Raw genomic sequence first — 27,820 nt, 5'->3', positions numbered from 1 at the left:
ATTCTACAAAACAGCAATGGTGGCCTTCACTTGGCTATACAGTCAATATGAACACTCATCCAACTCAAATTTATAGTGAACTTTACATAACATTTGAAGCTGATGTGCAAATGATATAGTAGAGAGAAGCAACTGACAAAACAAACCATCATAGGATATGTGTGTGTGTGTGTGTGTGTGTGTGTGTGTGTGTGTGTGTTCAGTATCTGAACTGCTTTTGCATCAAAAAGCCCTTACACATTTGACTGAGCTAAACCTTATTCATAGTTTATAGCATCTGTTTGCTGCCCTACAGGGTCACTCTTAGTGGGTAGGTATTGCCTTCACTGCAGTCACATAGTATTACCTAGTAAGTAAGAGTCCTTCCGTTCAGTTGTCTTTGGTGGTCTCACCACTAGGAAGGGAAGGCTAAGCTAGAGGAAAATTGTTACCCTCGCACCTGTAGCATTTCTGTTTTAAAGTTTGAGAGAGAAAGGAAGCAAGAAGGAATAATTCTGAGCATATCTGTGGGGAATTTTGTCCATTAATGATTGACATGGGAGGGCCAGCCTACTGTGGGTGGTACCTTCTCTGGGCAAATGGTCCTGAGTTGTGTAAGAATGCAGGCTGAGCAAGCCTTGGAAAGCAGTGCTCCTCCATGACCTCTGCTTCAGCTCCTGCCTCAGCTTTCTTGGATGATGGAGTATCACTTGAAAATATAAGATGAAATAAACTATTTCCAAAAAGGAAAAAAGAGTATGTCAACGATTTTATAAGGACCGTAAATTTAAACCAATTTTGATTCAAATCTTGAAAAATTCTTACATAAAATTTGTCTTTCATAAATAAACAGCAAATTTATTTAAAATTCTAGTCATACATAAACAGGTTGATAAGTCACTGTCATAATAATTAAAATTGCATTTCTAACACAGTGCTTTATTTTGGTCTTTTATGAATAAGTGTTTATATGTGGATCATAAGAAACAGATCTACTACACACATTTTGTCATCACAAATTTGGAGCATTCAATGATATTTATGCATTAATTTATATCATTAAAAATGTATTGGCATAATTGTACATTGAAATTTATCCAGATCTTAAGTATTATAAATGTTTATATATTCCAGTATACATACTTGGCTATATTCCCAATTATTTCCTTATGATAGAAGATTGGAAATGCAGCTCCCTATAATTTTGAATTAGATGTATTTACATTAGAGTATACTGAGTGCAGATTTTGTATTTTCTAGGATAATTTGTGCAAAATATGCATTTATTCAGACATTATTATAACCCTGTTCATCTAAAAAAAGAAGAAAAGGAAAGAGAAGAAGAAAGGAGGGGAAAGGTGAAGGGGGAGAAAGGAAGACAGAAGAAGAGAGGGAGGAGAGATGGAAAAAGAGTTGTTGCCTTGAGGGTAGACTGTGGGTAATTGCTTTGTAGTTTTCTGGACTTGTCAACACTTTATTTATTATTTTAATATAATAAAAGTATATTACCACTTGATATCATTCACTGTGGAGAAATTTAAATGGGATCTTAAGTTGCTATGTTTTCCCCCAACTACATCTATTTACACCAAAATCCAAGTCCGTAATCTTGAATTCTAGTTTCCATCTTTCTCCCAGTTCAGGGTGTTTCAATCACTCAAAAAAGACTGCAAATTTATTAAAATATAGCCTGCAAAACTCAAAGAGCAAGAACTATAAATTTGCTTTTGTGCGCAGAGCTACTTTTAGGAGTAGGGAGTGGCAGAAATGGGTGGGGTCTGAGGCACACGGTCAGCACCAGTGAGTGGAGGCTAGAACTCCTCACAACAAGGGTCGGTGCCAGTGGAGGTTTGGAGCGTTCCCTGGTTTGCAAACCACAGCACCGGGGCTGTGACTTAGCTCTTCTGTTTCATACTTATCTGAGCCTTTCCCCTTCTGGCACAGAATCAGGACTGGTAACTAACATATAAAGAAGTAACCAGCATAACAGACACATGGCTTGGTAAGATACAACAAACAAGGAACACACACGAGATAGAACCTGTTTAGCTTCCATAGCTTTAAGAGGACATGCCTTTCTAAAGAACTCAAAAACCAATTTCCATTATATTGTATATGCCAAATAATCCTCTCTTCTTTCTGCTAAGTTTAATAACACCCTTAAAAGTGTAAAGTACATTTACAACTGTCTCTCAAACTGCTTAGATTTACATTCATTCTCAATTCCAGTTCTGAATATCCTGCTAAAAGATGAACTCTATAATATTCTTTACTATCCTGAATGTTTGGCATCAGTAAATGCATACTAGCATATTCCTATCACCCAAAGAGTTGATTAAGTTATAATGCATGAGTCACATAACGATTCTTCCAGTAAGACAGGGTGTTGAAATATACTGCAAAATTGAAAAAAGGATCTTCAAGGCCATAAATCTACACTTAATGTCCTTCATGTTTGGGGCTGTATCAGTGATCACCATTTCATCAATACTAGAAATTATTTAAAAAATTTATAAATAGTGTCTCTTTGTTATGTCAGCCCTGCAAATTGGAGTCATTTATACCATTTATAGTTGAACACAAGGATTTACAAAGAGGTTAACTGGGCTGTGAACATGGGTGACTGGAACTCCTTCATTCTCACCTTATCCTGCTGAACAGCTGAAGCTAGGGGCTTGAATGCAATCCTTCCAGAGACAGAAAAGAGCAGTGAGTGGTCTGCAACCTTTCAAACTGGATACGAACTACCATTGCTCCAATCAGCTACCTTTACAATTTTGTATGCATAACATATTCTGAAGTCCTCCATGGATCCCCTAGGAAAATCCTTCACCTCGGGTTAAGAAACCCTCAGTAGAAAAATAAATCTGCCTAGAGGCAGGTTTATGTTTACCAGGAACATCCCTTAATCTGCCAGGAACATTCTTTAATCTACCCTCAAAGGTCAACTCCCTTGGACATCTAGTTCTCAGTCAAGAACAGTCTGTATCAGCTTAAAGACTCCCATCCTGTTGACTGTCCAGTCAAATCTGCTTGCTTTCCTGCCACTTTGCTCTTCTCTTTGCCTGTACCAAGAGAAGGCCTTGGCAGTTTGATCCCCAATAAACCTTTCTTTCTACCCAGGGAGTGGTCCAGTTTGGTGTTTTCATTGTGCCCTCACTTACATTTTTTCTCACTGTTATGACAAATACCTAAAAATCAATGTAGAGAATGGTTTATTTGAGCTCACAGTTTGAGGGTACAGGTCACCATGGAAAGGAAGACCTGTAGGCAGGAGCAAGAGACTGCTGGTCCCCTTGTATCTACAATCTGGAAGGAGGGAGTGGTGAACCTTATCACTCTGCTCACTTTCCCCCTTGGTCTGAGACTCCAGCACACAGCACTGTGCTACCCGTGTTTAGTGTGTGCCTTCCCACCGCAATCAACTCAATCTAGAAATCTGTCAAGTTGATAATCATGTTAACTATTGGTGACTGAGCAGGTAGGTGAGAGTAAGCTCTAGAGATCTCAGGTAAGTGTCAACTGAAAGGTAAAGTGTGAGTGATTGTAACTGGCTACCTGGGATAATGTATTCGAAATGTTTTGAGCTTTAGAAAAAGCACGCTGGGATGAATCAGCGTGTGTGCAGAAGGCAGAGAGAGTAGAAAGCATTTGTGCCAATAGAGTTAGACAATTTTAGTGATTGCATATGAGGGAAGGAAAAATAGGGAATAAAAAGGGATATAGAGCTGGGGAAAATGGTTAGTTTCTGTGGTAAGGCTCATGGTACTGAAGGAGAGTTGGAGGGCATGGGTAGACAAGGAAGGCAGATTAGACTCCCTGAGATGGCGTCTTGTTCCTGGAGGACACTGGGTGGAGAAATGGCAGGAAGGCACCATATGAACTGGACCAATAGGGGGAAGGGAGGGACCCAGGTCCTCTATAAAATTCCCAACCAGCATCCCTTGATCCTCCCATCTCGAGGGGATAAAGCTGTCCCTGTCCCTTCCTCTGCAGCTAGCTCTACTCTTTCCCTAATGTTCATCTCTTTGTTCCAGGGAATGAGCTCTCTGATTCTCTAAAAGACCACCGGACCCTGGAATAGTTCTTGACAATGTTTAAAAACAGACAGCAAACTATTAAATTGGGAAAAAGAAATGGCTTAGTGATCAAAATCAGTATGTATAAGAACACAAAGCAGGAAGCACTAGAGAATAAAGATTACAAAAGGAGACACCAATTTATGTAAGGGACAATGGGAATAAACACAGATATAAATTCAGGTATAGAGCAGAATAGAAAGTGCTCATGCCCCAAACCCCAGAACACTCAGAGGTGGCTGTCTGTTGGGAGTGGGAAGAATGAGGTTGGAAATTTATTTGTCCATTCACTTACTAACTGTTAAGACCTCTACAAGTGTGCCAGGCATTCTGCACATTGTAGAGTTAGAAGATACAGAGTAAGTAAGATTGAGTACCTGTTCTCACTCTTGTGAGGGAAGCAGGCTTTCAGAGGATGTTTATAAATAATACAGCAGATGGTTGGTAAAAACTAAGCAAAAGAATATTATTGGAGGAAAATCAGGCCAAGGATCAAATGAGTGGGAGGGTGCCAACTAACAGGGCGGCCGTGGGAGGGCTGATCAGAGAAGAGGCAAAGGGAACAGCGAGGGGAAATGCCCACAGCAGAGAGATGCTTAGAGGGCTGAGGAAGTAACCTGTTGGCTGTTTGGACTGCAGGGAATAACAAGAAAGGATGAGCGTGGAAGTGAAGGGAATAGAAAACAAGACAGTGAGAGGACCGGGGAGCCAGGCAAGAGCCATGACAGGCTCTCCTAGTAGCCCTGCCAGGGACCAGGCCTCAGTTTCGGTTTACTGGAGCTGGCTGGAGCTGAGCAAGCAGTTCTCAGGAAACCCACAACTCAGGGGCAACCAATCAGCAGGCGCCCCACAGCCTCCTGCTAGTTAAAGATAGCTTTCCCTACCCTGCTGCTGGAAAGTCCCTAACCACTACAGCCACCTGCCAATCCTATGAGCTTTTTGTTTAAACCCACCAATCAGCTCCCAGACTAATCTCTCCTCCCTGGAAATCCCCTAACTCTGCTTAAAAGGAGCCTGGGAGCTTTTCTTGAGGTTGCCATTTGCCACTTTGTCAGATGGTTAGACCCCAACATGTTGGTAATTTTCATAAACACTCTTGTTGATTGCATACATGACTGGTGGCCTTTTATGGGACTTCCTGCAGACCCTAACAACAGTACAAGTCACGGTGAGAACTTGGCTTTTAATCAGGATGACACAGAACACAAGGCAGAGAGGTTCTACACAGACAAGCAGCACTGCCCGCTTTCAATTTGCAAAGGGTTCTGGTCATTGTGAGGGAAGAACTGCAAAGACAATTGTGTATACACACAGAGAGAAGTCTACTGCATTCAAAGAGATAAGGCATAAGATTTGTGAGTAGCTGGAGAGAGATGAAAAAAGGCTCCAGGACTGCCCAAGACTTCCACTTCATTCTTTGATGACACTGCATTCTGCCCTAAATCACAAGCATTGGTTACTTGTGGCTCCTCAGAAATTGCACACTCTTTGTACAGTAAAAGCTTTTCCAGGGCTTTGCTGTTGCTTTTGTCGACATTGGTAGTTGTGGTATAGCTATTTTTCAGAAACCAAGCATCCCTCCCAGAGCTGACAAAACTTACATGACTCAGAATGCTCAAACGGTTACAAGGTTAACATGACACCTTTCCAAAGCTATACAGACAGTAAAAAATTGCTTGGTGGAGGAGATTCCCTTTGGTAGAACTACAACTGCAAGTGCCATGCCCGCCATGACCTCGACCACTGAGCACCAGGGTTGCAACACGGGCTTGAGGCATCAAAGGTCTGTCACATTCTACAGCCCACACTCCTGATGTTTCACTGTGCAGTCCTTGGGTAGTGGAAGACTTACCATAAACATTTGTATTTTAAAAATTCATCCTTATATGATTTTTATTGAGTTCCTATTAAATTCCAGACAAGAATTATCATAAAGAAACCAGGAAAAACAAAGCCTGGCCACTTCAGCAGGGAGCTTATTATCACAGACAGCACAGGGTGATGCATTACTTCAGATTCCTATAGACCCCCAGCCACTGGAGAACCTTGTTAAAGAGGGCCAAGTTGTGAAAAGTAATTAAAGTTCTCTCTTCTCAATAAAAAAATTTTGTTGGTACTGAAAAATGAGCCACCTTATTTTAGAAGGAAACACTACACAATTAGTGGTACCGAGACTAAATCAGATACTGTAGTGTCAACCTTGAGAGCCGCAGGAACACGTCTTTCTTCTGTAATACAAATATCCTCAGTGGAGACAGGGGAAGTAACAGCATTTTCATAGCCATTGGCTAAGTTACCTCCATTGATGAGGCACCACAGGTTCTTACTGAATGGGTCTAAGTAACTGCTAGGGCATAAAGGAAAGCGTTTGTGAGCTGATGCCACAGCATGCTCCTGGTCTGCTGGGGAGAGAATTAAGCACCGGCTGCCATGCATGAATGGCGTCATGTCCTGCCTGGGCATGGCTGACTGGCCAGCCCTGAAATTGTACAAATGAAAGGAAGTAGGTTAAAATAGACATTATTATTAATAATTGGTGTGCATGAAGTAAATTAGGAGATCCCCACCAGGTCTTTCTTAAGAGGTAGTAAAAACCTTTGAAAATAAAGTCTGCTAAAGCCATCTTTTCAAAGCTTTTGACAAGTTACAAATCTCAGCCATTTTATTTTTCATTGAAAGGAACTCAGAGGAGTGTGTCAGTTTAGTTCAACTACGCATGCACAGACACACATGCGTGCACACACACAAAGAGTGGATACTGCAGGGAGCATGCGCTAAGACACTAGAGGTACGGGGCATAGCCTTTACACACAAAGGCAGCCCAGGGGCCTGGCTGGTGACAAATCCTCACTCTGCTTAATGGCACAGTGTCAGAGGGCCGCTACAGCACAGCCCCGGGCTCCTTCAGCCCCTGTGTATTCCCACCAGAGCCATCTATCACGACCTGGAATCCGGTCCCCTTTGGGTCGTCATGTTGCAGGCAGGAACACAGAGAGGATGCCCCAGTCTGGAGACAGAGGTCATACACTTAACCCAAACCATGATTCAGATTCTCAAAAATGTTAAAGAAACAATCATTTTGGAATCTCTCTTTGTTTTTGCAATATTAGAGAATGGAATTTTAACCTATTTTTCTGTTGTAGAAAAATGTCAAAGTTTCCCAGTTTCCCAATTATTTTCAGTAATCTCCTTTCATATGGAGCAAATAGGTAAAGAATAAGAAATATTAAACACAATTTTAAATAATCCTACAGAATCATGTTTCCTCTAGCCTTAGCAGAAAAGTACTTTATGGCAATATCCCAATACTAAACACTCCTCATCCAATCTTATGTCACCATGTAATAAATTCTCACTCTTATACAAACATTAACCTTGTCTAAATTATATTTGAATCAAAAAAGAACATTAAAAGAAAAAATAGTACTAAAATATCCAACAATTTAAACTCAATTCAACAGTAAGCAAATTCCCACATTTTCTCCCAATTCTATTATTTAGATTAAGGTAAAACAGAGTTAACAAAATGTGGAGATTTAACTCAAGTAGTTAAGCGATAATCCGGTAGTTAAAGGATAATCCTACATAAAGAGTAAGTTCTTTCATGGTGCTGTTCTGATCCTTAACCAAGCAAGGCTTGTTCTCCCATTGTGAAGTACCAGCTTATGGCTAACTGAAAACTGAAAACCATTTTTACCTACACATTATTTCTTAAGAAACTAAACCCTCCTCCCTCGAAAACAGAACGCACATTCTCCTATATCCTGAGTGTTGCTCCAGAACAGCCTAGAGGAGAGGAAGACAGAAAACTGAAAAGGAAATCTCAGAAAATGTGTTAGAGACACTAGAGTCAAAGCTGGAGCTGGGCAGCAGGTGTGGGCATGAAGACTTCATGAACAGCACTGTTTGATACCGGGGCACTCGGAAAGTTGCTCACCAGAAAGGAATCAATTCAGAAGCAACATGCTGTGTGCTATTGTGTCCCTTGTCTTTCTTTCTCAACAGAGTGCTCCTGGGTCAGCGTGACACCATCCTTCCTCTAGTTCCCATCGGAGATGCACATTGCTTTTTCTAACTTTAAAAATTGAGGCGATAACCTGAGCTCTGTATCTAGGGCTCTTATCTACTGGAGTTTGTATAATTTGAGTGTTTTTCCATTGTTTGAAGATAAAATCTTAGGGAAAGATTCTTCTAAAAGACTTTCTTTTCCCACTTAGCAGAAAAATTTGAACCACCAGGCATTCTGATTGAAGAGATAGTATATCTTAGTCAATTTCTATAGATGCAATATTTTAAAATGTATTAAAGGTAAAAGGTTTTGTGTCCAGTATTAAAACTTAACACTCTATTATGAGGCTTTTAGCATACCCCTATGTGCATGTACATACATAGCACACATGCATACACATATTTGGATGTTTAAGCATGGAGCTGAAGTTTTATATACATATAAGTAATTACACCATTGAGCTCAAAATGATCACTGTAATGGATGAAGTCAAATCTTTAGATGGTTTTAGTTGTAATTTTAAAGTAAGCAGTTTGGACATCTATAATTTAAGATGCCATTTAGATACCATTCAGAGTGTAAGCAAGTTAAAAACATTTATAGTTGTCTTCTGATAGGAGATTTATCATAATGATTTTAGTCTGCCACTGTTCATATTTCCTGGCAGCCAATAAAAACATGGTGCATCAGAGAAGCACCTCCATCCTGAAAGGATGCTGACGTCCAGCCTCCACACAGAAGCAATGGTGTAAACCATTCCTTGACTGTTACCAAACACTTCCCCATAGGTCTGTGAAGCCTAAATGGTTCACAGTATAGTGAATGTATTATAACTGACTCAAAGTCCAACCATGGACTACATCTAGGTTGCCCTTATGCAACAGAATGAATGCATGTCCAGTAATATTTATTTGAGTGAAAGCTTTCTATTTCATATTTTTAACAGAATTGAATCCTAGAAGTCTATGTGCTTTAGTATCAAGTGTGTTGTCAGACTTTTAGAAAGTACTGGAAGTTTTGGAAATGAAAAGGAGAGAACTTCCTGCTTTTTAAGTACATTTTTAATGACAAAATAAAATCTTACCCTCACATTGACTCAGGTCCTAGTTCATTTGCCTTGTGTTTTTGATTAGATATCTGCACATAGGAAACTTCCTATTATAGGAACTATGCAGTTTCTATAATGAGTTTCCTATAAATTATGATATTTGATATGAGCTCAAGCAATTTTTCATTTTGTTTAAAAATTTCCAGTGATCTGAAATTGCCATCAGCTGGTGTATGATCTTCAAGCTCTCTTCTGAATTCTATTAACATCACTAAATTTAAGTTTTAAAGGAAGGGGGCATTTCCCCCTCTAAAAGGGGAAGCTAATGCCTATGGGAAAATAACATTCTTAACAAATAAAACCCAGGGGACCTGGTCAGCAAAGTGAAAAAATCCCCATCTTTCATACAACTTTCAACCCAGTGAACAATACAAGAATTTGGAAACAGTTCTTTTTCAATCCATGCCATATAATGTATGAAGTCTGGATGCAGTGGTAATGCCAGCTTACTAGGCACCGCTATTCAATGGCTAGAAGATTAACTTGAATATGCAAAGTAAATGGGTGGCGAGGGGTGGAGAGGCCATCCAAATATATAATCCCCACAACTGGAAGTGGAAGTTTAGGTCATTTCCTATCCAGAGATTTTCCTAGGGCATATTGGGTAATAGTCAAAGGAGCTGAAAGGCTCCAGCCAAGTTAATTAGTTCCACTCCAAGGGAGGGTTTTTCACAAACTGGTTCTTATTCTGTACCATGAATTAGAAGTCTAAATGAAAGGCTACATATGGTGAAAGATATACACATTCAGCCATTACCACAGACAGGCAGTAAATTATCTGGGGGCCTGCAGCGTGCTCTGGAGCCCACTCTTTCAACTTCCCCCTCACCTGTGAAAAAGCCTGGACCTGTATGGCATCGGCTATTAATAATGCTCTCTGGAAGCAAGCAAGTTGAAATTGTTCCCAAACTGCAAATCAATAGGCCATGTATGTACGTCTACTACTGTTGAATGAAATTATATATCAGAATAAAAGAGTGCATCTGCAGTACAGGACTCGAGTATGCTTTCATGTAGCCTATAAAGTCCATGAGCTCTGAAATGCTTCTGTTTCCACTCCCAGAAGGATATCCTAATATAGATGCAGTGAACGGAAGCCTCCAAAAGGAAGTCTGTGATATGAAATTTAAAATAATTGTTTTTAAATTTGTAGTTTCCAGATTGGGTTTCTACCATGCCTGCCAAACCTTCCCCTCTTTTTCTGTGGGCTTGTTATACAAATATGGATTTCATTTGTGTATTCACAGAAGGAAATGGTGATTCAGCCACTTTGTGGGTATGCCCGTAGGTTTCTCCTCCACCCGCAGAACACAGGGAGGTGGAATGGGTCTGGAGCCAGGAGGAAGGAGATGAGGCACACACATGGAGCAATGTTGGGAAAAGGCGGCCCTGGCTTCTCTGGCTTGGTGAACGGCCTTTGGGTACCTCCGAATGATGCCTCTCTTCCCTGGCCAGCCCCTGCTGCTTCAAAGCTGTCTTTATTCTCCCTGGTAACATGGTCTCTGCACAGTGGAACTGTAACCACCTCCATCTTCTTAAACATGGGTTTTCAAATGCCAGATGTACAGGAATGTTCAATATTGAAATGTGCCAAGTAGGAGAGACCATCTTGTTGTTGTTCCTTAAAAAGTGTAAATGGGATTTATTTGCAACAAAGAGATCAAATATGAGCATTCTGGTTATTGTTACCCACATATCACATAGAAGCCATCTTCTATAAGTCTGTTTCCTTTAAGAACTATCAAGAGGAGCAGGGCAATGACTAGTGCCTCTAGCACTAAAGGATGCTATGAAGGCTCCTTGGGGAGGCATTCACTAACAGTGTCACCCAGTTAACATTATCCTTGCAAGCATACTAACCTGACAGACAAGATACAGCCATGGGAGCAACCGTGGAACTACTATACTGGGGCTAACCAACTCTTTTCCTATTGGATGGGAGGGAACACATATCTGATGCCACACATCTGGTCCCAAACCAATGACTGGAGAGGCCATGAGCCAAATGAAAGAGTATGCTACTCTTGATTGCCTAAGTGAACATGAACATGCTCTCAAACTTAATGAAAGTATTTCTTTTTATACCCATACAGTGGCTCTACCCTCAACCTGGTCCAAAGAAGTTTGTTTATGCAGAGGGCTTCTGGTATCTAACTTCTAACAATATAGTGCGTTATCACTCAAGAATGCTCGACACTCACATGTGTGTATTACAGTTCCCAGCCACAGTTGAAGGTTATTAACATAGAATATTAAAGCTGAATTAAGTCAAGGCATCAAGAAAGGCGGAGGAAGTGTTTACAGCTACAGAGGAAGAAGCAACACAAGACATGGTGTATGTTCAGCTGAGGTCTGAGAAGCAGGGTCTGTTTGGAGACCTCGGTGCAGTGATGATTAATATTTTATGTTACAACAGCAGGACTGTAGAGTTCAGGCATTTGGTCAAACACCAGCTAGATGGGACTGTGAAGATATTTACTAAGATGTGATTGTGTTTTCTCTGAATGACTCTTAAGTAAAGCTTATTACTCTCAATAGGAGGGTAGGCTTCCAATCAATTAAAGGCCCTGATAACAGAAGTCAAGATTCCCTGCATACGATACGCTACCTGAAAGACCCAGGATAGCTAAAAGAATCCTATACGATAAAGCAACCCTTGGAGGCATCACCATCCCGGACCTCAAACTCTACTATAGAGCTATAGTAATAAAAACAGCTTGGTACTGGTATAAAAACCGACATACGGACCAATGGAATCGAATTGAAGACCCTGACATTAATCCATGCACATATGAACACCTGGTTTTTGACAAAGGAGCCAAAACTATACAATGGAACAAAGAAAGTATCTTCAACAAATGGTGCTGGCATAACTGGATGTCAATATGTAAAAGATTACAAATAGATCCATATCTGTCACCATGCACAAAACTCAAGTCCAAGTGGATCAAAGACCTAAACATAAATCCAGTTACACTAAACTTAATAGAAAAGAAGATAGGAAGCACTCTTGAACGCATTGGCACTGGAGACCATTTCCTAAATAAAACACCGACAGCACAGACCCTGAGCACAACCATTAATAAATGGGACCTCTCAAAACTGAGAAGCTTTTGCAGGGCAAAAGACACAGTCAATAAGACAAAAAGACAGCCAACAGATTGGGAAAAGATCTTCACCAACCCCACATCTGACAGAGGATTGATCTCCACAATATATAAAGAACTCAAGAAACTAGACATCAAAGCACTGAACAGTCCAATTAAAAAATGGGCTAAAGAGCTAAACAGAGAATTCACAAAACAAGAACTACAAATGGCTGAAAGACATTTAAAGAAATGCTCAACATCCTTAATTATCAGAGAAATGCAAATCAAAACGACTCTGAGATACCACCTTACACCTGTTAGAATGGCTAAGATCAAAAACACCAATGACAACCAATGTTGGAGAGGATGTGGAGCAAAGGGAACACTCCTCCACTGTTGGTGGGAATGTAAACTTGTACAACCACTATGGAAATCAGTATGGCGGTTTCTCAGAAAATTAGGAATCAAACTACCTCAAGACCCAGCCATCCCACTCTTGGGCATATACCCAAAGAATGCTGATACATACCATAAAGATACATGCTCAGCTATGTTCATAGCAGCACTATTTGTAATAGCCAGAACCTGGAAACAACCTAGATGCCCATCAACGGAAGAATGGATGAAAAAAATGTGGTACATATACACAATGGAGTACTACTCAGCAGAGAAAAACAATGAAAGCATGAAATTTGCAGGCAAATGGATGGAACTAGAAAAAATCATCCTGAGTGAGGTAACCCAAACCCAGAAAGACAGTTATGGTATGCACTCACTCATTGGTGGATTCTAGATATAAAATGAACAATCAGACCACAACCCATAGAACCATAGAGGCTATATATATAGCATGGAGGTCCCTAGGACGACTGTGGCATATAATAAATTTCAGTTTTACTCAATTATTGAAAAAAAATAGCCAAATGAATGGAAACACATGAACTATGAACCAAAGACTGAGGGGCTCCCAGCTGGATCAGGCCCTCTGAATAGGTGAGACAGTTGATTGGCTTGATCAGTTTGGGAGGCATCTAGGCAGTGGGACCAAGTCCTGTGCTCATTCCATGAGTTGGCTGTTTGAAACCAGGAACTTATGCAGGGACACTTGGCTCAGTCTGGGAGGAAGGGACTGGACCTCCCTGGACTGAGTCTACCAAGTCGATCACAGTCCTCGGGGGAGGACTTGTCCTGGAGGAGGTGGGAATGGAGGGTGGGCTGGGGGTAAGGGGAGGGCGTGGGAGGGGGGAGAATAGGGAAACCCATGGCTGATATGTAGAACTGAATGGTATTGTAAAATAAAAAATATATATCACAAAAAAAAAAAAAAAAGATACGCTACCTGAAGAAATGTAGAAATCCCACCTGAGGGCTCTGGGAAGCTGGGCCAGTTAGTAAAGTACTTCCTTGGGTGAGCATGAGGAACTGAGTTTGGATTCCCCCAGACAGCATGCACGCCAGCCCACTGACATGCCTACAGATTTTAGATTTGCTAACACCCACAGCTTTGTAAGCCACTTCCATAAAATAACTCTCTACATATTTAGATGTGCATATTCAGATGTCCTCCTGGATCTTTTTCTCTAGAGACTCACCAAGATCCCTTCTACTAGACTGCATCCATTTTTTGTTTCCAATCTCATTATCCATTTTGCAGGACATCATGCACTCCAACCATGCCAGTGCACAGAGAAAAATGCCCAAGCAAACCATCCTTTTTGGTTAAAATGGCAAGAGCTTGGTACCTCTGGAAGTTGGTAAGTACCTTCACTCTGACATCTTTCCAGTTTTCCAAACTCAAAAAAAAATTTAAATGGAAATACATGTCTTCATAAAAGGTCGCTTTTCCTGAGGTGCTGTTGTATGCCTTCCTCTGCTCTCCCCAGGGAGTAAGCTTTAACTTATTCTCCCAGGCCACCCTTCACCCCCACTCTAGAAAGCCATGTATCTTCCAGGCCACCCTTCACCCCTACTCTGTGAAGCCATGTATCTCCCTGGACCACCCTTTACCTCCCCTCTATGCAGTCACAAACCTTCCAGGTACCTTATCATAAGGACAAGTCCTGCAGCACCTCTGTGATGAGTCATCTTGCTATCACCTTGACTGGGTTGAGGAAACCCAGCTAGAATAGTAAAGCACAGCTTCGGGTGTGTCTGTGCAAGGATTAACCAGAGAGAAGGTCTTCCCTGAATGTGGGCCATCCATCCCACAGGCTGGGAGCCCAGATGGAACAGAAGTAGAAACATGAGAAAGCATCCCAAGCACAGGCATGCTCTCCGCCTGGCGTCCATGCTGTGGACAGCTGTTCTAAACTACAATCTTCTCATTGCTGTGGCCATATTGTTTGTATAAAAGCAACTTCCGGGGAGTGGGTGGGTGCGGTGGCGGGTTTAATCTGGTTCACTGTTTGAAGGTACCCTCCTCCTTTTAGAGGGCATGGTGTCACATTACATCCACATCCAGGAAGAAGAGAGAAATGGCCTCTGGGACCTGAACCCAGGGAATGGTGCCACCCACAATGGCCCTATTCCTCCCACCTCACTCAAACCTTCTTGGAAATATCCTTATGGACACAGCCATGTTTTCTCTGGTGATTTTAAATTAAATCTAGTTGAAAATAAACATAAGCCATCACATCTGCCATACCTTCCCTGCTATGACAGGAAAATCTCTGAAAACTTACCCAAATTAAGAATTCCCAGTTAGTGATATCTGCCAGTCATCTCTGCCACAGCAACAAAACCTGCCATGCCCCGACTCAGGCCTTTTCCTGCACAGTATCTCCCAGAGTGACGCTGAAGCGTTTCTTTCTTCCGTTCCTCCCCTCTGAGGTCCTCTGCAGGAGTGCTCTTCTAAAACGTTCCTCTGGTCATGCCTGCTCTGCCTAACTCCACTGAGACTGCACACTTTGGGGCGGATGACGTAGCCTGGCACGCAAGGTCCTCTGTCGCCTCTGTCTCAGTCTGTCTCCTCACTCTTCCTCATCTTATCCCTGGGCTCCTGCCTGACTTAACACACCTGTTCTTTGTTTTCACTGATGTCACTCTTCCTTGTACCTCAAAGACTTTTAAACGTTAAATTCTTTGGAAAAAAAAAAAAAGCCACGTAGAAGACAATCACCTCGACCAGACATACCCTGGCTCCCCTCCATGATCAAATCTGGACCGTTTTCTCCCCTACTATTCTCCCACTGAGCCTGGGTGTGCCACGAACACGCCTCTTTCCCCATCGTATTGCTTTCCCTTTGATATTGCTCTTTCCCCATCAAATCAGTTTGTGTTTTGTTCTCTACTGGATTCTGAAGTCTCTGGAGACAAGGTCATTTCACGCTCACTACACAGCAGAGGGGAAGCCACGCCCTGGATGCTCAGAGCAACCTTGGTAAATCAATCATGGCACTATCCTTTAAATGTCTTTTAATGAACTAGCTATTAACAATCATGTGGCATCCTCCTACCTCTATCTCTCTGTTTCTATTTTGACCACTATAATTTTTAATAATGTCTCAGCAACGTGAGTTAGAAGTACATACATTGTGAGTAGTTTTGGGGCATTAGAAAGGATAAAACAAGAAGTTTTATTTTAACCACAAGCAGGAAGATTTGTGAAAGTAAATGTGTACTAAAATCATTAATAATTTTGTAATGAACATTTAAGAAACTGGCAACAGCAGATTTCATGATCTGAATTTTTTTTTCTTAATTCTGCCAGATAGAAAATGGAACTTTATTTAATAATGAAAGGAGGAGAGTATTTCCATATCAGAGTCCTGTGGACAATATCCATAGATGAATGTTACATTTAGTTAACTTTGGCTAAATGTGTGTATGGCGGTGGTGGGGTGCTTCATGGAGACCACGGACTCAGCACTGGGGTGGCACCATTCTCTGTGCAGAGCAATCACAGCATTTTCAAGTGGCTGCTTTGGAAGAATGGAGCCACTGAGGTCCCCTTCGTGTGCACGCACTGCTGGGTATTATTAATGCTTAACTGCTCATGAGAAACAGCTATCACTCAAATCACTCATCCGACCTTGTTAAAAATATTGCTTTCAAAATGTGTCTAAGCTGCTTTGCAGGTACATTTAACCCTAAAGTAGCTTTCTTGCCATTGATAGTTACTGTTTCACAAATCACAAAGTCACTCCCCTAACTTGTCCCATGAGATATCTACATGTCATCATGGCAAACAGTTCTAAGAACTCAGCCATGAGACCAAGAATTTGGTGACAAGAAAGCAAAATGGGACAGAGTGACAGGAACACCTCATTTGTTAGTGGATTTGCTAACAGAATGGTATGCACATATCCAGCTATCTGATACATTTCCCTTTTAAATGTCTTTAGGAATTCTGAATGAAGCTTGGGGTGTATGTAGCTCTACAGAGCACTTGCCAAGAGTGTGGTACGGCCCTGGGTTTGATCTCTACAACTGAAAAAAAGAAAGATGTATGACTGCCTTGCTCTCCTCCTTATATTTTAATTTAAAAGGATCACTCTTTTAGTTCCCTCTTTTTTCTCTTCTGATTTGTTTAGCTTTCCTTTTGAGTCTAGTTATGATTCTCTACATCCCCTGAAGTTATGTAAGCAGCTGACTTGACTCCTGTCACGTTTCTTGGTAGAAGTGATGATATATGGAGCATCCCCCACTTGACCCTCTGCTCTTTCTTCATCTTTGGTCCAACCCCAGGGGAGTCTAGGCATAGAATGTGAAGATGACAGAGGCTCCACTGGTCTGAGTCCCACTTAGAAGCACAGTCCTACACCACATACAAGGAACAAATGTCCATTGTGGCAAGCCAGCAAGATCTCAGTTCTTATCTGATATCAAGGCTATAGCCATTCTCAAATTGATGGTATGCATAAATATTACATAGAAAACACAACGTTGCAAAGAAATACCACTGATACTTATATATTTATTTTGTCTTCCTCATTAAACACACACACACACACACACACACACACACACACACACACACACACACACACACACACCCTGAGCTATCTCAATTTGAAGATGAGTTTGTAGGCTTTATACCACTTGTACAATTCAAAGGTCTGCTTTATCTGGCACTATAGCCTACATAAAGAAGAACACAGAAAGCAAGTAAACAAATTGGGGCTGAACTTTGCCATCTGTAGCCCTGAACCACTTAAAAACAGGATGCTGGACTCTTTTCTTAAGAGTTCACCATTATAGCCCCCTTTTTATCTTATATTGCAGGAGGTAAATGCTGTGGGGTGGTCTGTATGTCAAATTGCTCTGATTGGTCAATAAATAAAACACTGATTGGCCAGTGGCCCAGCAGGAAGTATAGGTGGAACTAACAGAGTGGAGAACTAAGGGAACAGGAAGGCAGGGAGAGTCACTGCCAGCCACCACCATGACAAGTAGCATGTGAAGATGCCGGTAAGCCATGAGCCACGTGGCAAGGTATAGATTTATGGGAATGGATTAATTTAAGCTGTAAGAACAGTTAGCAAGAAGCCTGCCACAGCCATACAGTTTGTAAGCAATATAAGTCTCTGTGTTTACTTGGTTGGGTCTGAGCGGCTGTGGGACTGGCGGGTGACAGATTTGTCCTGACTGTGGGCAAGGCAGGAAAACTCTAGTTACAAATGGCTCCCAAAGTGTTGGCAAGAGTTTCCACCTAAAACCTGAGGGAAAAAAAAGATTATAAAACAGAGCTAAAAACAGTTCCTAGTTGTTTCTCTCAAGTTAGTGGCAACCTGCCTGTTTGAGCTACTATGGCGGGTTTCTGGCATGTGCACTCGACCTGCAGTTTGGAGGAAATGAGGCCTCTGCAAGTAGCACATTAAGCTGCGTCGTGGATTTAGCCTTTGCTAGTACAAAACAAAAAAAGAGGTTTCTGGGCTACATGCTGCTTTGATAGAAGCATAGATCCACTATTTCTGAGAGTGCTGGCGGAAAATGTACCACCGCCATGTTGGGAAGCTGAAGTGGGTGGAGGCAGCAGCCACAGCGCCATTTCAGGCTTAGAAGGCTGCAGTTTAAAGCAATAGGCTCAAGGTAATATAAAAAATAAGCCACGTAAAGATGGCTACCACACAGAGAATCTGGGCCAGGCAGGAAAACTCTAGTTACAGGTAAACATATACACAAGATCTCAAACTGCACAGGCTAGTTATTATGTCAACTCCACACAAGCTAGGGTCATCTGGAAAAAAAGACTCTTAATTGAGAAAATGCCTCCTCTGTAAGATTAGCCTGTAGGCAAGTCTGTGGGGTATGGTCTTGATTAATGGTTGACTTTGGATGGCCCATACCACTGTGGGCAGTGCTACCCTAGGCAGGTGATCCTGAGTTGTATAAGAAAGCAGACTGGGCAAGCTATGGGGAGCAAGCTAGTAGGCAGCATCCCTCCATGGCCTCTGCATCAGTTCCTGTCTCCAGGTTCCTGCCTTGAGTTATTGTCAGGATTTTCCTGGATTATGGATTACAGACTATAAGATATTAAAAAAAACAAAAAAAAAAAAACCCTTCTCCCCAAGTTGATTTGGTCGTGGTATTTTATAACAGAAACAAAATCAAACAGCCTGTTACCATTTTTTCTAACTCTATTCCTAGAAGCCTTTAAACCTAAATTAACTGTCCAGGTTTTTGTTCCTTTGGATTGCTACAGTGAATGTTGCGGTTATCTAGCTATACAGGTATTTTATACTGAGATCACCTCCCACAAGACAGTTTGTCTTCAGTCTCCAACAGTATCCTATTAGAGGGAAAAAGAGGGGTCACTAAAGGCGATGGTCTGTTCGCTGTCCACTTGACAGGATCTAGACTCGCTTGGGACATGAGTTGCCGAGTGTACGCATGGGGGATTGTCCTGATTACATTCATTGAGGTGGGAAGGCACGCCACTGTCCCTGCCTCTTCACTGCAGATGCAATGGGATTCCGGCTCCTGCTGCTCTGGCTTTCCCCACCATGATGGACTGAGCCCAGCAAGCGTGAATGGAAACAAGCCACCAGCTCTGAAGTTGCCTTTGTCAGACTACTGTGTTGCTGTAACAGGAAAAGAATGGAACAAAAGCATAGAAGAGCTTTTTCTAAAAACTTTCACAAACACACTTTCCTGACTCAAAGGCAAAGCTTATCCTTTTAGGGAATGTGCTTTCACTTGACACTGCTCACATCACATGTAAGTTCGTTCTGAGTAAGTGACAACAGGAAAGCCTATGGACAAGTTGCAAGGTCCACAGATAACTAGAAAGTACTTAGAGTAACCGATAGAAACCAGCAGGCAGAGCGAGGCACAGCAAGGACGCTACCTACAGAGAAGGCCGTGATGCTAGAACTCAACTTGCCTGAAAAACGTCTTTGGGCCACATGGAGGGAAATGAGATTTGAAGAGAGATAAACCTAGGTTCAAATTCTACTTCTGTTTCGTGATTGATGTATGCTCTTGGACAAATTATGTAATTAACGGGCCCATCCCCCAGTTTCTTCCTTTGTAAAATGGGTCTAGTCAGTCTTGGTCACTAAGGCGATATAGACATTGATACATGCAATGGCAAAACATGAGTGGTTGCTATCACTTATACTTATATCTGGAGAAGAATTACTCTAGAATGAGAAATCTTAAGTTGTTTCTTCATTATGAGGTAGAGATGTCAGAGTTTTGCATCTTAAAGTTCTTCAGAGACTTTTTCTTCCTAATTCATCTACCACAGGACCAGCACAGTGAGCTTAGCTTGGCTCGGTCTGCCTCACTCATCTGTCAACAACATTCTAACGTTCAAGCCGAGTTGACAATTGCTGAAGGTGGACGGAACAAAACAGGCTGTGTAACGGCATCGGATTTCACACCTCAGAGAGTTCAAGCTACCAACAATAACATCATATCTCTGTCAATCAAGAGTAATTATGGGGCTTGGTGGACCCATACAAGTAAAACAGTCAGTTACAAAGGGGTCTCCTGACTCTCTCTCTGGCTACAGTTATTAGACATGCTTGATTCTGTGACCCATGAATATTTGAGTAGAACTTCCTTTTGGACAGAAAGACAGGCTGTAAAACTGGGGGAGATGTTTGCTCATTTTAAAAATCCTGAAGTAATTTTCCAAATTCATATCTAAGTCTTTGCTTCATATATATATATATATATATATATATATATATATATATATATATATATATATATATATCTGAAACAGGGCTGGAGATGGTTCAGTTGCAAAGTGCCCAGGTACCAGAGTTTGGATTCCCCAACACACATTGAAAGTCAGGCATGGGGGTGGGACAACCATCACACTGGAGGGCAGAGAACCAAATTCCTGGAGCTCAATGGGCAGCGCAAATTGGTGAGCTCCAGGTAGAGTGAGCAAACCTGTCTCAAAATCCAAGGTGGACTACAATTGAGGAAGATGTCTCATGTCAACCTGTGCCTTCCATTCACACACACGTAGGTTATCTGCATGTATAGCGCACATGCGCGTGCTAGTGCACACATACACATACTCACTCACAAGCTATCCAAAACTGAAAGCATAATTTCATACTTAATAAACACAATGGTCAGACACATCACTGGAGTATTATCAGAGTTAGATGCCTAAGCATCTGCATGGAGTTCCTTAGAACAGGATTCTAAGGTATGTCACTTTCATGAGAAGAAAAGTAGATGAATAGAAAAAGCAGACTTTATAATCATAAAATTGCTCCATTTCAGCTATTTATAAATATTTTTGTCAAAATGGATTAAGGCTTAACAGCTTATTGTAGAGTAAATTGATATGTGGGTTGCACATTCAAGTTGCAGTTCTAGTTTTAAATTATAAATAACCTCAATATACAAAAAACCTAGAAACTGACAAGTAAAGCATGTAATTAGGTATGCCCACACATTCTAGTGGGTTTTACCCAAGATTTTCAAAACATATCAAATGAAGATATAAAGGGGAAGTCAATAAATTTTATCATCATCAATAATAATTTTTTATTATTTTGCTCTTTTAATCTGGAGAATATTACTGCAAGAGGGTAACAAGGAACAGGTACGTTTTAGCAAGAAGAAAAGTCAATGAGATTTGCCACCCTTCCCTGGACCAGTCAGCACATTGTGGATCATTGCAATGTGCCCAATGCTGCCTGTTATGCTGAGTATTTCTGACAACAAAATTAAAAAGTGAAGGACGAAAAAATGCACACAGGTGGAGCCTCAGCATCCTGCTCATAAGAAGCTCCAGCATGCCAGGAGGTCCGCAAGAGAGACATCTGGAGGACTTCCTTGCTATAGGTTGAAGACTATCAACTTATCAGACTACCTGTGGGCTTCACATAAAAAATACAGAATGAAAACAAAGGCACTTGTGGTTAAAATAGTAGCACACCTTGATATCTGCAGAGGAAGTAGTTTCTTACTTGTGAAGACAGCTGAGCACATTTTAAAGACACCAATTAGGGAAATAAAATTTTTTTTAAATAGGATTGAATTAACTTTAGATTTCAGGTCATGGAAAAGAATAAAAGAAAACTATACACAAAACTAAAATGATGTTTAAAATAGGAAATATAAGATCAGACATTAACATCACAAATAATTGGATGCTGTCTGTAGATAAATACATTGCTAGTAAGTCTATCTAATCATAACAGTGCCACTATTCATTAATATTTATTCAGATATAAGCAATACTATAGAAATTGCCTATAAAGCTACTTATTCTAAAGCAAAATAAGATGGACGAGAGATACTTCTTAGAAATCCTAGGGTTAAAAAATGAGAGGCTCAACAGGACTTCATTATGAGATGATAATTTTACCTGTAGGAGCCCAGGCACAGCATCATAAGCAACAATGTACAACTCCATTGTATTCAAAGAGGCTGCAGTCTACACACTTCCTCCCCTGGTTTTCAACTATTAGTGTGCCAGTTACTTTTCTACTGCTGCGATAGAACACCAGGACCAACAGTGATTCGTGGAAGGAGTTTCTGGATGACAGTTCCAGAGAGAGAAGAATTCATCTTGGTGGGGAGGTGGGGCTGAAGCACAGGTGGACTGACCCTCTCCAGCAAGCTGTTCATCCTAACTCCTCAAGGAGCGCCACCAACTGGGGAGAAAGTGTGCAAATGCCTGAGCCTATGGAGGACATTTCTCACTTAAACTACTACAACTGGTTTCTCATCCAGCCTTCATGTGAACAATCTGAATGATCTCTTACTCAGCATGAAAACCCATGGCCACAACTTAATGTCCTTGAAGTAGTTGGCTGCCCTCATCCCGACTAGTTTGAAACAAAGTCAAGGTAAAGTGTGTGTGGAGGGGGTCATGCTTGCTTTATAATGTGGCCATTTTACATTGACGGACCAAGCTTTTTTGTATGTGATTATTAATGCCAGGGAATGTGATTTAACCATGGTCTGCCTAACTTTTATAACAATGGCCTGTGTTATAACACACTTAGAATTCATGAGGAATTAAGTAGGAAGCTGAAATTATATAAAATCACATGTATCCCACCGAATTTTAACTTCACAAGCCCTTAACTATGCAACTTTATGGAATTAACCTCAAAGAACCTTAGTTTCATCACTGGTAGTATCAGAGGGTTGTATGAATGAAAATGAAATTTTGTGCACAAAGTGCATAGACAATTGCATACCAAATAGCCGAGACCTAGTAAGTTCTTCCCTTCTTTATATATAGTAAGAAAAGATACACAAAACCTTTCAGCAGAAAATCTGGACTAGGAGATAGCCCAAGCAAATGTAGGTAATATGCCCACATGCTGTTTTAATGAACCAAAGAGGAAATGCTTCCATCTTAAAGGTCACCATCAGGCAGACATGGGAATTAACTTCTCAGTCTGTATGACAAACACAAATTCCCCAGAAAGAAACCTTGAACATGTCATTCCCCTGGTAACCCTGGGAGTTTCCTCTGGGGTAGTCGTGTCTTGTTTTGAGTTTTAAAGACAGAAGCTTAAATATGTAGGCAGGGAGTAAAGGCTTCTAGACCTGGGCCACGCTGTCTACCTAGCATTAAGCAAGAGCAGATAAGTCAGTCACAGAAGCAAGAGTATTGCGAACATGATTCATGTCCCATCCTTGAACACAGCAGGAAGGCTGCAAAAGATATTTAGAAGCCAATGCTTCCTCTGAACAAGTCCACAAGTGTGTGCTAATCCCTCTCCCTGGACTATGCCGGCCTCAGATAAAGTGGCAATGTAGAATCTGGGATGAGAAACTATCTCAAGGCTAATGATCACTGCTACTGAAATGGCCCGGTGCACTGTGTAAACACCGGGGTCAGACAGCACATATCCAGGATATTACTCAAAAACACATCGAGCTCAAAGCTGACAAGATAATCTATTCCTGTGAGTGCAAAACAGTCTGGAATGCCACAGCTATGACCTACTCGGGGAAAGAAAGGAGTACCAACTCTCCAAGGGCCGTGTCTCAGCCTCCTCATGCAGGCAAGGCTCCAACAGACTTCAAAGGAAGTTCGGCCTTCGAAGGGATGACTGGCCTCGGCGGCGGCGCACAGGGGGTATCGCTTCCATGATCATGTTGCCATCTACATTTGGTGGACCGGCAAATCCAAATATCTCAGACACGAGTTTAAACAGATGAAAAAAGAAGTGTGAAATAGCTTGGAGACTTGCTTGCAAAAGAAACCTCAGAATTCCAGGAAAAAGACGCAAAACCAGAAGCTTCATACATTACTCCAAAGTCTCAAGAGAATAATCAGTGTGTGACAACATAAAAAATAAAGCCCATCCCCAAACACTGCATTCTAGTATAGCACACGACCCCAAAATTGTGTAGTAAAGAAATTATTTTCCACATTAAACATTCATAAAAGGTCAGTCACATTTTCCTGAATGAAGCTTCAGCCATATCTGTTTTTAACAAGGTTTTAACATACGTGGATCTTGATTAATGTAGAGAGCTCAAATCATCAGACAATACTTACAGGAGGACCTGTGGGCGAGGATGGGGGGAGGAAAAAGAGAAAGAGAAATTAGTGAATATCAATGTTAAAATTAATAGACAATGAATCATGATAACCACATCGCAATGCTAAAAACACAAAGGAGACTTAGAACACAATGATTCTTAAGTCTTTCCCTTACATCACAGACCTTTGAGATGACAGAAAAAATAAACTTATGCCCAAACACAAATTGTGTGGAGAATTTGAACTTTCGGGTTCTCCAAAGCGCACTCATGTGTAGCTGAGAGGCCTGTGATCTTTAACTAAAACTGTGTAATACCTACAAGTTTAGGTAAAATATGAGTCAGGAGAATCTTGACTGCTTTTGACAGGCTTCTCCAGAGAACTGAGCTTGATCAACAGTGAAATCAGCAAAGCCTATCATTTGCTGAAGGCTTCCCTTGAAGAACACTCTTCCTTCAACGCTTCCCCAATGCATGAAGGCCCAGGCCTGGCGTCTCTAGAGGTTTCTTGAAACCAGAACACAGGCAAACACTGAGAACGTTTCTGTATTTCACACACCATATGCTCTAAACACCAACTCTAAGTGACTAGGCGGTTGGGAAGTGATTTTGATCTTGTCTATAGAACTTCCTCCTTAATCTTTTGACACGAGATTGTTTAGGTGATTGTCTGACTCCAACAATGTTTTATCATTTCTTTTCCCGGCTAGTGTGGGAGAAGCATTGAGTCGGGGCAGGTATTGGGGAAGCCAAACAAACAAGAACAAACTGAAGGTGCCAAAGTGAGTCCCATCACGCTGCAGGCTGGCCTTGACATTTAATTTTAAAGGATGGGATGAAGCCTCACTTCTGAACCCTGTCCTGCCAGCTACACTCAGGGAGGCCTAAGGATGGCTCTTGAGGATACTCAGGAATCAGCAGCCAGCCTCCCCAGGTGATGAATTTTCATAATCCCTTTCACTTTAGCAACCTTTTTAAAAGGGGAAGAGGAAATGGAACGGCTCAGATTCAGCCTGCTGCCTGCTCTTCCTGACAAGCTAGGGTTCTACTCTTTCAACACTTGGCCAGTGACTGTCTTAAATCTTGATAAATCCTAGCATTAGATAGTGGAAACTCCCATTTCAGAGCATGCTGGAGTCACCATGAAAGGAAGAACTGATGTTCTAAGAAAGCCATCTGGATACTGGCCCTTTTGAAATCTCAGACTAAGATTAAGAGCAGTAACTGACCTTACTTATTGCTATATCTTGGTTTCAAAAATATCTTAATTTGGTCTTTTCTACTTTACTTTACCTATAGGAATTTGTCCTGAAATCATGAACTACTGAAGCGGGGAGTCAGGACAAAGGATTGTAATAGCCCTGGCCAGATCAGACAACGGCTCTATTTCCTCAATGACAACGAGGAAACTCCAGACTAATGACACTGCACTCATCACCGAAGCTCTGTGGCTACACAGGGGCTACTCCCACAGTCCGTAAGAACGGTAAGGCAGTGGGACAAACTGTGCCATTGGATAAAATAATAGAGCTTTCCAAGGTATTCTCCTTGAAGTACTAAGACAAATACCCCCCCACCGCTCACCCAGAGAGAGGACACATGGGGTCATGTTGCCATGCCATGTGCAAGTGAGAACCCCACCAAGGAACACAGGACAGATGGGTTTACTTTGGTCAACAAGCAAGCTAAAACCAGGGATGGAGTGTCAGTGCTTATTAACAGACAACATTTTGCCAATACTTCCTTCTTAGAATTTGTTGGAAATTAGGGTCTTTTCTTAAATTCAAGGTCTAGAATAAAAGTCACACACACACACACACACACACACACACACACACACACACACACACACCCCTTTCAACAAGGAATGGCACCACTGATTAATGGAAACAAACATAGCTACTGCACCAGAACTTTCGGAACACGAGGCAGTCACTTACCAGACTCTCCTCTTCGGCCCCTCTTCCCTCGTTTCCCCGGAGGACCTGAAATATAACAGATTATTTGTAGTATAGTTTCATTTCTTCTGCTTGTATAATAGCTGCTACAGAATGGCTATATCATTGCTCCCCGCTTTTCAGCCAGCTTTAAGAAAGGACTCAGTGTTTATGAAGGGCAATACTCTTTCTTCCGTGTTTCAGCAAAGCTGAGCTCTATTTCATCCCCAATGCTGGTCTAGCCAACCATCTACCCCAAACCACTAAAAAGTCAGAATTTCTGTTCATCCCGTTTACATACCATCAATATTGACAAGATTTGCTAAGCAAGCAGGTGAGGTGTCATTTTTCTGAAGGTCTCAAATTGTAAGTACTAAATCTAAATAACTATTGTTTATCTTCAGTTAGGTTGAACATGATTCTTCTGAAACTATTTGGATAGCAATTAATTAATTTACATTCACACTTGAAAAAATATTTCTGTTAAATGTGAATATCATGGAATTCCTTGATGACTTCATTAAGTGCATTACATGTATGTAGATTGTAAAACTTTAAGTCTGATTTTTTCTATAGAGACAAATCATTATCATTTAATGAACAGTTAGCCGTAATGATGATGCGATTCAAAAAGTAGGGAAAAAAAAAACAAAATAAAACAAAACAAAAAGCATTCTAAACCTTTTTATTTCAGTGAGTTGCCTGTAAGGACAACCAAGTCATTCTGCATCAGCCTTAGCACATCAAATTCTAGCCATTTGCACTTCAAGACATTGTTCTCAATTACACAACTTCTACCCACATTTCCTGGAGTGAAAATAGCTTCCACTGAATTATGGCTCAAGTGAACAGAGGAGAGCAATCAGCCCACAGTGAGGACTGAGTGCTTCTAGTACTCACTGGGAAAAAAAGCCAAGGAAAACAAGAGCGCTGTGTGCTGCTAAGAATGAACTGCTGAGTAGGGTTCATGACTTCTAAACTCCAGAAAGTTCCAGGGACACAGCAACTGTCATCATGATTTTGAGTTATCAGCTCTAACCATACACTACCATGAGCAGTAGAAACACTGGCAGGCCACCCAGCTTCCCCTCTAGCTCACACAGGAGAAGTATGGCCATCTGTGTTGATATCAGGGTAAAACAATTAATTAAGAAACAAAATCAATTGAAGATATTAGGAGACCCAGCTTGATAGCAAAACCCAAACTATCAGTAGACTTTTGGATTTCTTTCTATATTCTAGAAGAAGAGGAGAATTCCATACATACTCATTCCCAAAGACTGGGACAGGAAAATTAAGTAAGTAAATAAACATGATAGGCTCTTACTATATAAGAACAGTATACATTTATACGCTGGCCCAGACTCACACATGGACATGTGTACTGACAGACTCCAGCATTTTCAACTCCTGAAGATTAGAGCTCAGATGTTTATAGTATAAAATCACTTAACCAAGGAAACTCAGCAGGCTCATTTGTGGTGGACGTGGTTAACATTAGAAGCCACTGTTGAAGAGGAGACTTTTTTATCTCCAGGAGAAACCCCAAAAAGCAGAGTAAAGCCGGGCGGTGGTGGCGCATGCCTTTAATCCCAGCACTCAGGAGGCAGAGCCAGGTGGATCTCTGTGAGTTCGAGGCCAGCCTGGACTACCAAGTGAGTCCCAGGAAAGGCGCAAAGCTACACAGAGAAACCCTG

The 27,820-nt window shown here is 41.4% G+C and overlaps 1 protein-coding gene across 1 annotated transcript in view; it reads right to left on the bottom strand.

The window, feature by feature from the left end:
* Col25a1 (collagen type XXV alpha 1 chain) overlaps positions 1-27,820 on the bottom strand; it is a 402,845-nt gene that overhangs the window by 167,376 nt on the left and 207,649 nt on the right. Inside the window, exons 3-4 of the mRNA XM_006970377.4 lie at positions 26,127-26,171; positions 24,203-24,210 (exon numbers count right to left, since the gene is read on the bottom strand). Of these exons, the coding sequence (XP_006970439.1) occupies positions 24,203-24,210; positions 26,127-26,171 (53 nt within the window). The remainder of the gene's footprint in view (positions 1-24,202; positions 24,211-26,126; positions 26,172-27,820) is intronic.

Source organism: Peromyscus maniculatus, chromosome 6, assembly GCF_049852395.1.
Source record: "Peromyscus maniculatus bairdii isolate BWxNUB_F1_BW_parent chromosome 6, HU_Pman_BW_mat_3.1, whole genome shotgun sequence".
Taxonomy (NCBI): domain Eukaryota; kingdom Metazoa; phylum Chordata; class Mammalia; order Rodentia; family Cricetidae; genus Peromyscus; species Peromyscus maniculatus.
The sequence above is the reverse complement of the archived record's forward strand: the minus strand, read 5'-3'. Positions and strand labels throughout refer to the sequence as shown.